At 49.7% G+C, this 15,993-nt stretch overlaps 1 protein-coding gene across 3 annotated transcripts in view; it reads right to left on the bottom strand.

Annotated features, from left to right (window-relative positions):
* Positions 1 to 15,993, bottom strand: part of ZCCHC14 (zinc finger CCHC-type containing 14) — a 55,946-nt gene that overhangs the window by 17,094 nt on the left and 22,859 nt on the right. For all 3 annotated transcript variants that reach the window (XR_014140755.1, XM_081806255.1, XM_081806254.1), the window contains exon 3: positions 6,524 to 6,597. Coding sequence is in view for 2 of the 3 variants with exons in the window: in XM_081806255.1 (XP_081662381.1) it covers positions 6,524 to 6,597 (74 nt within the window). In the remaining variant the exon portion in view is untranslated. The remainder of the gene's footprint in view (positions 1 to 6,523; positions 6,598 to 15,993) is intronic.

Here is a 15,993-nt window from a genome sequence, read left to right as displayed (position 1 = left end):
TGCACCTTAAAGCCCACAAAAGCACGAACCCCAACGTCCAAGCTGCGTGCGCAGCACAGACGTATCGTGCTATGCTCAAACAGACAATCTGCTTCCCCAACAACAACGTGCTTCCAACAGGCACCAGCACTCCAGGCCGCCAGCTCCCGATGCTTTACTTGTCCTTCCAGACTCCAGTCTGAACAGACAGAAAGCGAGGGCTCACTCCCGGGACGCCCACTCCCGGGACGCACCACACTGTGTGGCGGGCCCGGGCTTCCTCACGCTCACCCTCGGCCTCACCCGCCAGGCCAGGCACCTGCACCAGAGGAGGGGACACGCCCAGGAGGGGCCCGGACACAGAAGAGTCTCGCGGCGTGCTTCGTGCTACACACGCGTCCCGCCAAACCCGAGGGGGCACCAACCGTGAGCGACCCCGTTATGTTACGTACCGCCAAAAAAAAGCTGCCGAATAAATGATGGCAGTGTGGTTTCCGGTCACTTGTACCTGTTTGAAGAGCTGCACAGCCTCACTAAGCCAGACCGTAAAATACCCTAAGTGTACACAAAAAGCAAAACATGCACAAAACAGATACTTAGGACGACGTCACACTACATCTCAGTCCTCTGACTCACTTGACAGCTCCGTCCCCAATGTCCCCGGGTCACCCACAGCACTCTACTCTGGAGCACGTGGAGCAGAATGTTCTCTCTGCCCAGGGAGCAGCCCAGCCAGAGGCCCTGCCCACGACTCCTGCCGCACCACGGACGTGAGCCGGCAGCCCAGCACCAGAACATCCAGCACCGGCCTCGAAGAGCTCAAGGCAGCCAGGCTGAAACACAGACCATAGTTTTAAAAAACTAAAAACTACCAATATTCTCGGTGATCTAAGAGAAGAAAAGCACAGCCAAGAACAGGATGCTATGAAAAAAGAATTGTCAGAGAACAAGTATTCTTTGAAATTGAAACCAGGACAGGGGTGAAAAACCCCACTGATGAAGGGGAGAGATGACGCAGTCCTCCCTCGAGTAGATCGAAATATCAAAAGGAGAGAAAACAGAGAAAAAAATCCAACAAAGGACCAGGCCAATATGAGGTCCAATATGCAGACAGCCGGAGTTCCAAAGCAAGCAAACAGAGAAACACAAAGCAGAGGAAACCAAAAGGGAAGATTCAGGACAGGGCCCCCAGATTATGGATGTGAGTTTTCAAGTTAAAAGGGCCCACTGAGTGCCAGCACAGTGATGAAAACAGACCCACAGCCAAGCATGGGTGAGCGGTATGCAAACACCCAGGACTGAGGAAACCGTCCAAAGTGCCAGAGCTCAGGACCAGGAGGCGGGAAGTCAGCAGAGCATCGGATCCCTGAGGAAGAACGACGCCCAGCCTCCGCCTGTGTTCTCAGTCACACTTGGGGGGGGGGGGGAGGGAGGGGCATGTCCAGACATGGAAGGCCCCAGAAGTAGGACCTCCCAAGTGCCCTTTCTAAGAAGCTACCAGAAAGAGGGCGACGTAAGACCCGAGAACAGGGGATGGCGCCTGTAAGGAGGGAGGGGCCATGCGGGTGGGGATGAGGGGGAGAGCTGGGGCTCACCGAGGGCCATCGGGTCCACGTGGCAGCAGAACCACAGGGCGCTGGGCCTGTCCGAGCACAACGGGGGTACTTTCAGACAATCACAGGACTTTTGGAGTGAAGTCATTTCTAAGAACTTGTCCCTAAGCAAAAAACAAACCAGCAAACACAGAGACGACTCGAGGGAAAGCCCTGAGCATGCACCATGTGGCTCCAGGATCAGCAACCCTCACGCAGTCACTCGAACATGCGCGTCAAAACAAACAGTTCCCTGCTCTCTTGGCAATGTTCGCAGGATTACTGGACTCTCAATTCCGCAAGAACAGCTGATGAAAACACAAACTAAATTAAAAGAATAGTTGTTAAGACTCATCTTTGCTAATGGCAATAAGATATTCAGAGCAGTTAAGATTATTTTGAGATGAAAAAATAAAACTTTCAAGGAAAAGATAGAGCACTAAAGTAAATGCAATGCGTGGGTTCTTCAGAAAGAATGGTTTTGATTGGCACTGTTCTCCAGTTCTTTCTAAGTTGCTGAAATTCTACAGTCTAGGAGGTGCTTCAAGGGTTTGGGACATCTTCTGGTATTTTCCCTCTCTATCCTTCACTTTGAACAGGAAATCATTTTACTAAAAAAAATTTTACTCATTCCAGTTTTTCAACAGTGAATCTGGGAAAACTGGTAACATCTGGACACTCCACATGTGCTTACTTGCAAGCTGACTCTGTGTGCAGCCTCTGGCTTCCTGCGCCCTGATGTGGCTCCTCAGGAACCAGTATGGAGCGGCTCCGACTCCAGTGAAAACACAACCAACCCCATGGAAAAGAACAGGAGGCGCAGACTCCTATTTGCAGTACACGTTTACATACGAGAAGCATCTCACTTCAGCTACGTAGGCTTTCCTATAAAAGAAGCCTTTCATTTGTTCCCCTGGAAAACAACGATCCATAAAAAGTGAAACTAGAGATAAACAGGACCGAGGAAACGGTGGGCAGAGGCCACCTGCCCCTCCGGAGCCAGGGAGGCCGGCAGGAGAGAGGTTTCTCTGCGTCTCCCTCTGCGGCCAGCACAGCCGTCCCATCGCGGCCCAGGACGGCCGGCGCTTCTAGAAGGTGCTTGATGGCTCTGGTCCCAGTATGGTAGCTGTTTACTTCCACATACTTAAAGTATGTGGACACATACTTTAACACATCTCTGTGTTACTTAAAGGACAATTTATTTAATCTTCATTAATTAGGGTTCTGTGGACAAAATGCAAGGCTTAATCCTAGGTGACCTTTTTTTTTTTAAACTGAGTGCTAAAGGACGATAAACCACGCCTATCCAAAGGGCATAATGTGCTAAGTCTGGGCATATATTTACATCCAGGAAACCATCACTCCCATCAATACCACGAACATGTCCATCACCCCCAAACATTCCCTCCTCCTCTCCCCAGGAAGCCACTGTGTGCCTTCTCTCACTATAGACAGTTGGTGTTTCCTACAATTTTATGTAAATGGGCTCACACCATATATCCTTTGTGGCAAAGGGTCTGGTTTTTTTCACACAGCGCAATTATCTGAGTTTTCTCCACGTTGCTAGTGTAACAACAGCTCAGTCCTTTCCACTCTGGGTGGTCTTCCACGGTGTTTCCAGAACCACCACGGGTTTATCCATTCTCCTGCGGATGGACGCTCAGGGTGGTCCGCCGTATCAAGCTGGCGTGAACACTCACATACAAATCTCCATGTGATCAAACGCTTTCCTTTCCCGTCGATTAATACCTAGTGGTAGAACTGATGGGTCATACTTTAGGGAAAAGTTTAGCTCTCTATAAAACTGCCAGACAGCCTGGCAAAGAGGCCGTAGCCCTGAGTACATGCTCCGGCCGCCGGGGAGAGTCCCAGCGCTGCTGTGCGCCGTCTCCAGCTGTAGCCGTGCTGCAGGCCCACAGCGCCAATGGTCATGGTCCTAATGACTGGTGGGGCCGGACATCTGCTCCCGTGGGGTGTGCGCCCTCCAAACGTCAGTTCAAATCTTTGGCTCATTTTTTATTGGGTTGCTCTCTTATTACTGATTGTTGAGAGTCCTTTATCTACTTGGGATGAAAACTGTCTATCGAATACGTAACGTGCAAATGTCTCCTAGTCTGCATCCTGTTCGGCCGTCTCCTCACCCTCAGGGTGCCTTTCCAGGAGCAAGTTCGATACTCCGATCAAGTCTCACGTATTCATTTTGTCTTTCACGGATCATATTCTTGGTGCCATAGCAGAGAAATCTCTGCCTAGCCACACAGTCTTGAAGGCTCTCTTCCAGAACTTTTATCGGTTTAGGTTGTACACTTAGGACTATGATCAGTTTTGACTTAGTTTTCTATGTGAGGTGAGAGGTTTGGTCAAGGGTTCCAGAGCCATTTGTTGAAAAAGACCGTCCTTTCTCCACGGAACTGCTGGCCTGTCAATCGGCCACTGACCTGTGAGTCTAACTCTGGACTCTGTGCTCCGACCTGCTGACCGGTGCCCCACGCTCACAGCGACCCCACGCGCCAGTGTCCCTGTAGTCTAATGGCGAGTCTCCGAGACAGGCAGTGTGCAGCTTCCAACTTTATTCTTCTTCTCAAAACTGTTTTGACTACTCTGTTGTTCTTTCCATATACGTTTTAGGGCTAGCTTGTTGATTTCTAAGACAGAAAATTCCTGCTGGGGCTTATTTTTGAGGCTAGTCATTTCCAACGATAGCAGGTGAGTAGTTAGGTGGGCCCGCCACTGTCCTCGGGCCGCCTGCCCTCAGCTCTCCTCTCTCCGGAGCATGGCGCTGGCGGGAGCCCCCGCGCTTACACTCCCCAATGTGCACAGCCTCCCTCGCATGACACAAGTCTCCAGCCTGACACGTGAATGGCAGCCATCAGCAGCACCCTCCCAGCCCCGCACAAAACAAGCACACGGTTGAAGCTGTGCAAATGAACACTGTTTTGGAATAACAAGGTCAAAAAATATTTTTTTTTAACGTCGATCCTATCTTTCCTTTGCGCCTCGAGTTACCATTCAACAAACACAGTTTGGGCTGGAGTCCCTCAGGGCATATCCAGTTAGTACCCCAAGGGGTGCCTGGGTGGCTCAGTCAGTTAAGCGTCTGACTCTTGATTTCGGCTCAGGTCATAATCTCAGGGACTGAGCCCATGTCTGGCTCCGTGCTGAGCATGGAGGCAGCTTGAGATTCGATCTCTCTCTCTCCTTCTGCCCCTCCTCCCACTCATTCACTCTCTCAAGTAAATAAAATCTTAAAAAAAAAAAAAAAAAAGTACCCCAAAAGAAAAACTAGTTTGGACTTCTGTGTTAGAGGGGAATGCTCACTTTCCTAAACACAAGAATACTTCTGTCAGTTATCACTTCAGGAAAAGTAAGAATCGCAGATAACCAAAGCTTTTGCTTTAAGTCTTAAAACACTTCAGCTCACCCACTGGGGTAGAAACACCTTCAACTACACACCTCACCCTTTGTGACAGCATCGACACCAGGGACACTCCAGAGTCCAGGGCCGCAAGCTCAGGGCTCCCGGCTCCTTTTGGAGTTGTGCAGCTTGCTTGCAGAGGACTCAGGCCACCGTGTCCCCGTCCTCACCAGTCTGTTGCCTCCCCACTCCTAACGTAACTCCCACCTCCTCCGAAAGGCCACGAGAGGCCAAGTGTGTATTTTGCCAAAGCTCACGTCTTCAGAGAGAAGCTGCAGGCAGTCACACCAGCCAGAGTCACCACATCTCACACTGTACAAGCCCAGGCTGTAGGCCCGAGGACGGGCTGAGTGGGGCCCACCCCCCAGAATGGCTCAGCCGTGTGGAGGCGGATGATCGCGAGGGGAGGTCCGGCCGTGAGGCCCAGAGCATGGTGGAGGGAAAACAACATGCTCAGGGCTCTAGGGACCTGCTAGGCTCCCACCTCTACGAGGCCTTGAAGATGTTGGGATTCCAAGGTTCTCCGGGTGCTGAGACCTGGGTGCTGGTCACAAGTTTTGACAGCCTCCAAAACCTTAGGTGAGTCTTTCCCGAACGTTCTGAAGACACATGCATAGCGAAACAAGGGATTCTCACAATGCAGTACACCCTCCGAATCAAATGAAGATGTTACCCTTTTAGTGGTGAGACTATTTAAAGTATTTCGATGCATCTATACCCTCTGAAAAGTTAGTGAACCACACACAGCATCAGAGCATACAAACTAGATACGAACCAGAAGCTTTTATTCCTGAGAACACTCCCTAGTAATACAGGAAGCAGATTTCCCTTATCAATCAGTGTTCAGGCACATGGTCAAAGGAGAACCTCACACAACATGACAGCCAAGTAACAGAACCCTGGGGATATGGCCAGCCAGAATACATTTCCCAGCCTCCTCTGCAGCTAAGCAGGACCAAGAAACTAAGTTTGGGTCAACAAAACATAAATGGAAATGTCTAGTGGCCGCTTTCAGAATTTTCCTTAAAAGAGAGAGAGAAGTAACATTTTCCCTCCTCTTCATCCTGTGTCTTGCTGCCTAGAATGAAAACGTGAGGACTAGCGCCCTGGCTACTACCCTGGACCATGAGGCTGAGGGCGCACACCCCAGGGATATCAAGGCAGTCAACTGGGGGGAGCCCAGGCCCCCAAGGGCCTCATGGAGCACAGCTCCCGGCACACTGTGAGGCCGCTGAGCCACGGTTCCTGGGGGCCTCCAATCCTCATATGCAGTGCGTCTCAATTTTCACACGGTGTCCCTGTGTCAGCCAACTGTGGTGACGGAGCAGTAGCAGCCGAGCACGCCGGTCTAGACCACGCTCAGCACACAGGCTCTCGGGAGACTGCCCGCCCGTGGCCCAGGCCCGGCTTTCTGCCTCCCACAGCACTCACTGGTAGAGCCCATCTTCCACTTAGATCAAGCTAAGTATCTACTCATGGCAAATGTTTCCTTCCTACCCCTCAGAGGAGAAAAGGGAAAAAAAACTTGGCATCTTACCTCAAAGGAACATTCAACATTTCTTTCACTTTTTTTGTGAGATAATCCCTTCAGGTCTATCTTTTCAACACTCACTGTAAAAGCAAAAAACAACAACAACAACAAACAAAATTATAAAAATGAAATAAAACCTTGGGGCACATATTAGTTAGCATTTGATATTTTAGCAATTTTCAAAACGAGGCTTCAGATGCCGGCGCTGCTCACTCTCCTCTGCCGAGTGCTCGCCTGGGAGGAGGGGCGGAAATGGAAAGCAGAACGCTGTCACACTCGGGAACGGAGGGGAATTTAAAAGCGGAACAGAAAAAAAAAAAAAAAAGGCCAAACATGAAAACAAATCATAGAAAAGGAAGAGAACGGTCCTTGGAAAAAGAACAGGAGTTGATGGGAATGCACGAGGGTACAGACCCCAATTATGAGGGCAGATGTGGTAGGATCTGCTCCGACTTCGGGAAAATTCCACATTGTCAGCTGTGACGGTGTCACGGTCCTGTGACAGGGCCCGGCTGGCGGTAGTCAAGGCAGCACGGAAGGCTCCTAAGCGCTGCCTCTGAAGAGCAGAACGGGGAGTCCGGGGCCGCAGCGGCCCAGCGCCAGCGCCGCAGGGGACAAAGCACGGCCCCAGCCCCCGCGCGACAGTCCTGCTCTGCCCTCGAACTCACAGGGCTGCATCCTGTGTCTCCTCAGAACCAAAAGGGTACAGTTAAGTTCTTACGCACTTAAACTACAGTATGAAAATGCAAATATCTGAGCACAAACATTTGCTGAAGATAAAACAGCCACTTACAAACGTGATGCCCATTCCAAAGTCGAAAACCACAGGAAGGTGTGCACGTCCTATTTCCAATTCAAATGAGAATGTTTCTCAAGTGCTAACGGGACGGATTCCTGGAGGGTCTATGTTGTCTGCAGACACGGACAGTCCAGTCACCCCCCTATGCAGTGAACGAGCAGAGTCCATGACAGACGAGGGGCTTCAGTACGTGCGTGTTACACACATCTTCCTCCCTGTCAGTTTTCACGGCCCCAGAGAGCCCGTGGCCACAAACCTAACTGTCCAAGGGGAAGCACTTAACAGAACCTCTGAAACTATTAAGCTCCATGTCCTGCAGACGCCCAGCGTCCTGGCCTGGCCTGCCACACCGGCATCTCCCAAGGTCTTCTCCAAGAACACCGGTGCTCTAAGATGTTCAAGGGCACCCCCAGAAAGCTTCACAGTCAAAAAGCTCAGAGGAAAAAATCTAAGACTTTCTGGTAGACTGTCTTTTACATTAGAATATTAAAGGCTCTGAGCAGTCCTGAAATGAACAAGTCTATTCTTATTAACAGTTCCCCAGTTTTGGGGGCCACAGAACTCTTTCTTCCCCTCCCGTGTACAGACCTCCCAGAGAACAACAAACCACTCTGTGCAACGTGCTTCGGGGAAGGTTCTAACCCTGCAACGCCCAACACCACAGCCACTAACTACATGTGACTATTTACATTTGTATTAATTACAACCGAACAGAATCAAAAATCCACTTCTTTGGTTGCAGTAAGCCCATCCTAAGTGCTCCACAGCCAGATGGGGCTAGTGGCTGCCATGCTGTGCAGTACACAGAACATTCGGTCATCACAGAGACTTCCACTGGACAGCACGGGTCTAAGCGGGGCTGGCCAACTGGAGGCTGCCCTGGGCCTGCTTGTGTAAACAGCTTCGTTGGCACGCAGCCACGCCTTTTGTTTACCTACTGTCAGTGGCCGCCCTCCACCCCACGACAGCAGAGCCCAGCCATTGTGCCAGAGACCCTATGCCTCCCGAAGCCAAAAATATTTACTATCTGGATCTGTGCAGAAAAATATGCGATCCCTGCTCTAAAACCAACAAACCTGCTCACTCACCAACATGTCCTATCAGATTCCTACTGTGTGCAAGGTCAAATTCTAGGGGCTGTGAACAGAGCAGCGAACATGACAGATGCGTCCTCACACTCGCAGAGGTTACTAGCTGTTTCGGGGAAGACCCTTCACCTGCTAAACGGTTCTCTCTGAGGCCTCCCTAATTTTGTAAAGTGGCATCAGGGTCGATATGCATCTCGGGAGATACGAGAAGCCATTCGGTTTGAAGTATTTTAAGCTTAAAATAGCACCTTACAGGAAGGAATTACTTAAAAAAAAAAAAAAAAGTGTTTCCTTTCTGGCAAAACAAAGAACACACATTTCGAGGTTGCACACCTCCCTATTCTCACTCAGTGAAACCACTCGCTGTTCCTGTCTGGCCTCCTCCATCAGACTGTCAGCAAATAAACAGCTTTTATGTTTTCCCAATAGGCATTTTTAAAAAATTGACCCACAATGACATCACTCTAACCTAGAGATCTTCCCCCTTTTTAAACAACAGAACATACGAAGTCCATGAACACAGAAAAATGTAGTCAGCATTTTCCCCGGCCACAGGACAGCAAAGTGCACCTAAATGTCCCAGGACTGAATAATATTAGGATTTATGAAAAAAAGTCAAGAGAGAAAACCCCAACTGGACTGAAGGCGGAAGTGACTCATCTCTGGAGAGGAGAATGTGGAAAGCAGATGAACGCTGTTCCAGCTGTCTGCGAGGAACAGAGGCATCTGGAACTCTGTGGCTGCAGTCTGGGAGGCCTGTCCAGGACGGCGGTCGGAGCGAGCGGCGCCACCAGCCCCCCCGCGGGCAGCATGTGCGGCTCGGGCACCAGGCACCGCGGGGGAGCTCTGCTATTTCACCTGCGGTGGGCCTGTCCCTGTGGAGACACCAGCAGCGGGCGTGGGGGCAACAGCGACTGATAAGGGGTGGGGCTAGGGGTCTTTCATTACGCTTCAAAGATGGTCAAACATGTTCTCAATTTTGGAGCTCACGTTAAAGACCCGATTTCAAGAACAAAAACATGAAAAGACCTTGTAATATTAACTAAAAAATTACAAATTGTATGTGGAACATGGCTATACCTGTTTAAAATATAAAAGAAAGATGAAAAATAAGTTATCAAAGCTGACAAGGATCACTGGGCTTGGTGGTAGAATTATGAGTATTTATCCCAAATTTGCATAACGTAGTTTCATGATTTTAAAGGGTATTCATTCCCGTATGTACACAAACATCTGTTTACGATCCACTTCTCTCCTGCTAGATACAGTGAGATCCCTGTTCCTCACACCGCCCTGGTCAGTCCTGCAGATGGTCATCTAACCGGCACGTACAAGTCTCACGGTTTTCTGAAGAGTGCAAGCAAAGCAATCATGGCTAGGTCTGAGGGCCTAGAAATCAATCCATCATGTAGGGATGAGATTCACGTCGCCCACAACGACTCCCAGACAGAAAGGCCACAGACAGAAGCGCACTTGGAAGGTGGACCGGGCAGGAGGGCTCCTATGTGGGGAGCAACGGGCTGGGGTCTGGACTGCATGCAGGCACATCTGTCGAGGACCGACGGGGTCCAGGCAAGGGTACCCGAGTCTAGGCCAGCCGGCTCGCTTATGCTAAACTGAGAAAGCAAACTGGGATGTGCGTTCTCCTTTTAAGATGGTTTAACTTTCCTTCTTTTCTCATTCAAGATGCACATGGGGAATCTGCCTCCAGTCCTGCAAGCCAGACCACATGGCCGTCAATAAAACATCTAATTGCAATGAACTACCACTTCTATCATTGGATAGATACCTAATTTCAAAAACCAATACGCTAATGTAACTGGAAAATGTGGGAGGGAATTCGTGTGGGAGAGAACTACAAAGGCATTGCTCGAGCAGTCCAGGCGGGGGTTCCAAACATCCTGAAGCAGGACTGGGCATCTGAATGGGGGCGGGGGCTGGCAAAAAGTCACAGACGGTTTACAACTGAGCCAGACCCAAAGGCCTCTCAGCCAGCAGCGACAAACCCGGGACCAGGAACACATTCTCGCGATCGCAGCCCTGGGAGTTCCCAATTCAAACGGCCATGTTCTAAGGGTCACCCTCACTGCCAAGCACCTTCAAGTGATTTACAAGAGCTGACTGTCATGTCACACGTAGATCTCAGACACCCATAGGTAATAGCTTTAATGTGTTCCAAGAATGAGTCACTCTTCTGAAACTTCCCTTTGTACCCTAAACTCTTCCGGAAAAAACTGAGTGGTTGGTACTTTTCTGCCATAGATCCTTTACTTGATTTCGATGTATCTTTGGTCAAACAGTTTAATTTCTATGTGCCCCACATAGGAAAGCACTTCAAAACTTACCAAAACTATGCTACAAGCCATCAAAGTCAGAAGTGTATCATTTATGACTGCGGGAAAAGATGCATGATCATCCCCCCCAGCACAAACACCTCCTTCTCCCGAGTCCTATACAAAAGAACTCAATGTCTTCCTACTTAAAATAAAGAAACTGAACCAGAATAACATTTAAAATGCTTCCTGCTTAGGGGCGCCTGGATGGCTCAGTTGGTTAAGCGTCTGCCTTCGGCTCAGGTCATGATCCCAGGGTCCTGGGATGGAGCCCTCCATCGGGCTCCTTGCTCCTCGGGGAGCCTGCTTCTCCCTCTCCCTATGCCTGCCGTTCCCCCTGCTTGTGCGCACTCTCTCTCTCTAATAAATAAATAAAATCTTTAAAAAAAAAAAAAGATGCTTCCTGCTTAAATTTTTATTACTGAAATCTAGTTTTCATCTAAAAATTGAGAAACTATATTCTTAAAGGTCTCAGCTGAATAGTAACGTTCCTCATGTATCGACAGACTTTCTCCCTTCCGTGTGGTTGTCCATGTTAGTGGGGATCATTTTTAGAAGCAGTTTTTCAGCTATTGTTAAAATCTGAGCATTCACTACTTCACTGATTAACCTGACCGTCCTCCTCTCTGACATCTTTCTAGGACATATCATGTTATATTTAAGAATTCCCTAATTTGATTTTCTTTGATTTTTTTTATCTAGCTACCTTGCATTAATTTGATTTGTTAATTCTCTAGAAATATAAATAGAAACAAGAGTAGTGCATGGCATGATCTAGAAAATATAAAGCTGATAAAAGGTACTTCTCAAGTAGCAAAAGTAGGAAATGAACACATATATATTCTATTTGAATGGTTAGTGATATGGCACTTGAATCTAAGGGCCCAAGGATTTTTCACTTATTTAAATATTAAGGCAAACATTTTATTCAGCATTAGTATGTTCCAGGCACAGCACTAACCATAAGTGACACAAAAATTACGAAGTTCACAGCAGTGACATGAGAGGTGGACTTCAAAGGGAAGAGCCCATCTGAGCAGAGGGACATGGTGATCAAGGCCCAGGCAGGACAGAGCAGGGCGTCTGAGGAAGTTTGCTCACAGCTAGAGCCAGCAACTCAGAGGAGTAACAAGAGACCAGAGCAGAGGACAAGATGAGGCCGGCCCACAAATCCCACAAACCCCACAGTGGGCCTCCTCCAGGCAGGTCAAGGTAAACCTGTGGGCTCTGCTGTCAGATGGGTTCCGTTAGAAATGTGACACTTTCCAGCTCAGTGACCTTGGGTAGTTACTGAGTCCCTGAACAAAAGGAAGACTGGTCCCTACTTCACAGGCCTGTGACATCAATGAGGGGCACACACACACTAAGGGGGGCACCTAGTGCAAGCCCCATGACAAGCCTCCTGAGTAGGGGCACTGTGGTCCAGCTGCAGGGCGGGTCCCTGCTTGGGGATGGACCGGACAGGAGAACCCACAGGTGGCAGAGGGGATGGAGGCCTGAACCAGGATGGCGGCCACAGTGATGGCCCCGCAGAGCCACACCCGCCAGGGCTGTGAGGCTGAGCCCCCTCGTGTGGGGCAGGGAGCTGGGGTGGGCCTGAAGGTGTGGCTCCAAACACCGGAAGGTCGGCACCAATTGCGTATACTGGAAACTCATTTTAGGGGCAGCAGTGGGAGTGATGGGTCCATTCCGGGCACAGAGCAGAGGCACCAGCAGGCCACCTCAATGGAAATATTCACAGTGATTCGGGGTCCCCGGCAAGGGTCTCAGCTGAACACTCAGATCTTAAAAGTCATCAACAGGTGAACAGAAGACACTCCAACAGAGCGTTGAGTGGATACCAGAGAGGAGGCCAGACAGCACCAGCGTCTCAGGGGCCGACAGAAGCGGGGGTTTCACAGGGAACGAGCAGACAGAGAGGCAAGAGGAGAACCGGGACGTGTGTTACCAGGAGACCAACGGAGCACGCCACCCCAATGCTTCTGGATGTAGGATGGTCCACGGTTTAAAAACGGAAAGAAACCAAGAGAGGACAGAGAGGTGGTGGTGGGCGGGGGTAGACCAGATATGCCAAGCGAAGATAAGAGCTGACCTGTCGTGACCTTTCATGACAGCTTGAGAGAGGAGGGTGCTGAAGTCGGGGTTCCGGGGCTCACGGGTCACAGGGAACCACCTGTTCTTCCCAGAGCTGGGCTGCGGGTGCACAGCACGCGTGCATGGGGCGGACACAACCACAGCAGACAGGACAGGCTGGGGGGGTGGGGCTACTGCAGCGGACCTCTGCAGAACGTGTCACGGCTGGCTGCGGGACAGCCCTTCCTCTGCGGCCCGTACCCACTTCCAAGGTGTTAAGTACTTCCACCACGGCCGATTCTCTGCCATCAACAGGACATCAAGAGGCCAAAAACCCTGCTGCACTTTGAACAGCTGACCCCGTGGGCCGGCACGCCGGGCTTCAGTACACCGCTGGGCAGACTGCACAGTTCTTGCGCTCTGCATCCAGTGGGTGGCTATGAATTCAAGGCAAGGCCTGAAAAGTGACAGATGTGTGCCGTGATCCCGGTAGCTTCCCTCGACGGGGGCTCCAACAGAGCTGAGCCCTGCTGTCTGAAAGAAGCCCTGTGGGATGGTCAGCTCGACTCCTATGTGTCCAGGTCACTCCTTCTTTAGGGGATGAGAAACCGTCACTCAGACAACTCTGTTCTGTGCTTCAAATGAGACTTGTTGGCTGAGGAAGGTTGCAAACAACCAGTTTTGAAAAAATAATAATGCACAAAAACATAGCAAAAAAGTCAACAACAACTTACTCTGAAATACACCAAAAAATGCAATGTCTTCATGGATGGAGAGATAGATAAGGGAAGAAGCAGGTAAAATAAAATGAAATTATGAAATCTGGATGGTAGGTATTCACTGTAAAATTCTCTGAACTTTATCGTATGTTTCAAAGTCTTAATAAAATGTTGAGAGAGCCAACAGACAAATTAAAATGATTCAAACGCCTCAGTTCCAAACGCACCTTTGATCCCCAGGGCTGCATGAGCAAGGCAGCCTACTATCGGTCTTCCAGAAGCCGGGTTTTATGGTCATGCTTCTTATCAGAATTCCTACTCTAACTCTGTGTCACCAACAGGACGAGACTTTTGGAGCTTGACCTTGACGTTTCCCTGTGTCCTAAAGCTGCTGCACAACAAACACAAAAACCACAGTGGTGCACGACAAAAAGCATTTATTCAGGAAAAAAAAAAAAATCCCAGTTTTAACTTCTAATATGATAAATATCTATAGGTATAACCTACATAAACAAAAGTTCTTTGGAATCCTTAAGTTTTAAGAATGCAAAGCGGTCTGGAGAGCAGGTTTTAGGACCACAGCTAAGCGGTCTGTGGTGTCATTGAGCTTGCTGAGACTCTCAGTCTCACACAAGGACAATTCTAAAAAATAACTCCTCCAGCCCAGAAAAAGCTAAAGAACCGCTCTCACCGAGAGCATCACTACAAGTAATTTCAGCCTCACCCTGTACGTCACAGATGTTTGCCTACGCGTCAGTACGGCGAGCCGGGATGCGCGGGCTCTGAGCTCTCTCCAGGCGAGCCCGGCAGCGCCGCGTGGCGGTCCTGAGGAGGGCACAGCCCATACCTGCCACTGAAGCCAGATGCCAGGAACGGCTGCCTCAGTCCCTCTCCTCCGGTACTTGAAAATCTTCACAATGAAGAGCACAGGGAAAGATGACCGCCACCTTGAACGCCATCTGACGAGAGCAGTTTCTGGCTGTCCTCCGTGCTATCCCCTGAACTTTTATACAAAACAAACGGAAGTTCTGACTTCTTTTATCGCTGAGGACTTCCAAGGAAGCAGAGAAAAATCAAAATACAAGTAGAATACAGAAAAGACAGCGAGAAAATGCTATAGTAATAACACTTGCAGTGACTTTAGGCTTTGCCAAGAGCAACCGCCCAGGCCCAGCGGAGCGTCACGAGAAACGTGACGAAGAAAACCAACTTCGCTTGCTTGCCAAATTCTGGGCAGAAGAAACTTCTTACTTAGAACCACTGAGTGGAGAACACAGTGGACAACTAACAACGCCTGGCTCACTATGCTTCGTTTGCTGCACCTGATACCAAAGCCAGCTCACCCGGGGCTCTCAGCACCACCACACACAGACAAGGGACGGACAGAGAACAGTCACGTATCTTGCAACTATATTTAAAAGATAGGAATGAGGGGTCTTGATAATTATGTCTCAAGGAAAAAGCACTATGGGAAAGAGGAGGCCGTCCCCCCACATGAGGAGGGTGCAGGGCAGAGGGCCCATGCTGGACAGTCGAGGGACAAAGGACACAACACCTCACTGGAAGGCAATTCCCCCAGGGCGACATGTCTAAGGAAAAAGGACAAGAGCAGTGTCAGGGTAGGAAAGTCCCTATGCCTGAGTGACAACTATCCATCCAGGGAGGTGAAGCCCTGCTGCGTCTTCTCAACAACGGCGCCATCCAGAAGCTGACCTACGAGGATTCACGGTTTTGGTGCCAGAACACACTTATGCACATAAACACAGGGCAGCAGTTAGGATTTGGCTACTTCCAGCCTATGACCTAAGTCAGGGACAGCTGGCTCTGTGATTCTCAGAATGGGGCTTTATTTTAAAAACGAAGTATTTATGAAACACCCGTGAGGTACACTGTGCCCGAGACACGAACAAAAGGAGAGCAAAGGCCAGTGAGGGAGGGGGCGGGTAGCCTGGAGTGCCCTGGGCCTCTTGATCACAGGGCCAAGTTGGGCCCATCCTGGCCCTCATGAGTCCCACACATCACCTGCACTCGCCTCCTGGGAAGTCCCCACGCCACCACTCAGACTACAACTGCATGGTTGAGTGCGACACTTGGACTGTCCAGCTGACCCAAGAACCAAGAAGACTCCGCTTCATCTGAAATGTGCCCTCTGCCATCTCCAGAGCGGCACTGTCCCATATGGTGGCCCCTATCCACGTGGAGCTATCGCAGTTCCAATGGAAAGGAAATAAAAATAAAATTTCAGGTCCTTGGGTCCACAATAGCCAAACTGTGGAAAGAGCCAAGATGTCCATTGACAGATGACTGGATAAAGAAGATGTGGTATATATATACAATGGAATATTATGCAGCCATCAAAAGGAATGAGATCTTGCCATTTGCAACGACGTGGATGGAACTAGAGGATATTATGTTGAGTGAAATAAGTCAAACAGAGAAAGACATGAATCATATGATCTCACTG

The sequence above is a fragment of the Leptonychotes weddellii genome, chromosome 16 (genome assembly GCF_054177405.1).
Source record: "Leptonychotes weddellii isolate Sample4059 chromosome 16, ASM5417740v2, whole genome shotgun sequence".
Lineage (NCBI taxonomy): Eukaryota > Metazoa > Chordata > Mammalia > Carnivora > Phocidae > Leptonychotes > Leptonychotes weddellii.
Note: the sequence above shows the minus strand (reverse complement) of the source record. Positions and strands in the feature narration are given on the sequence as shown.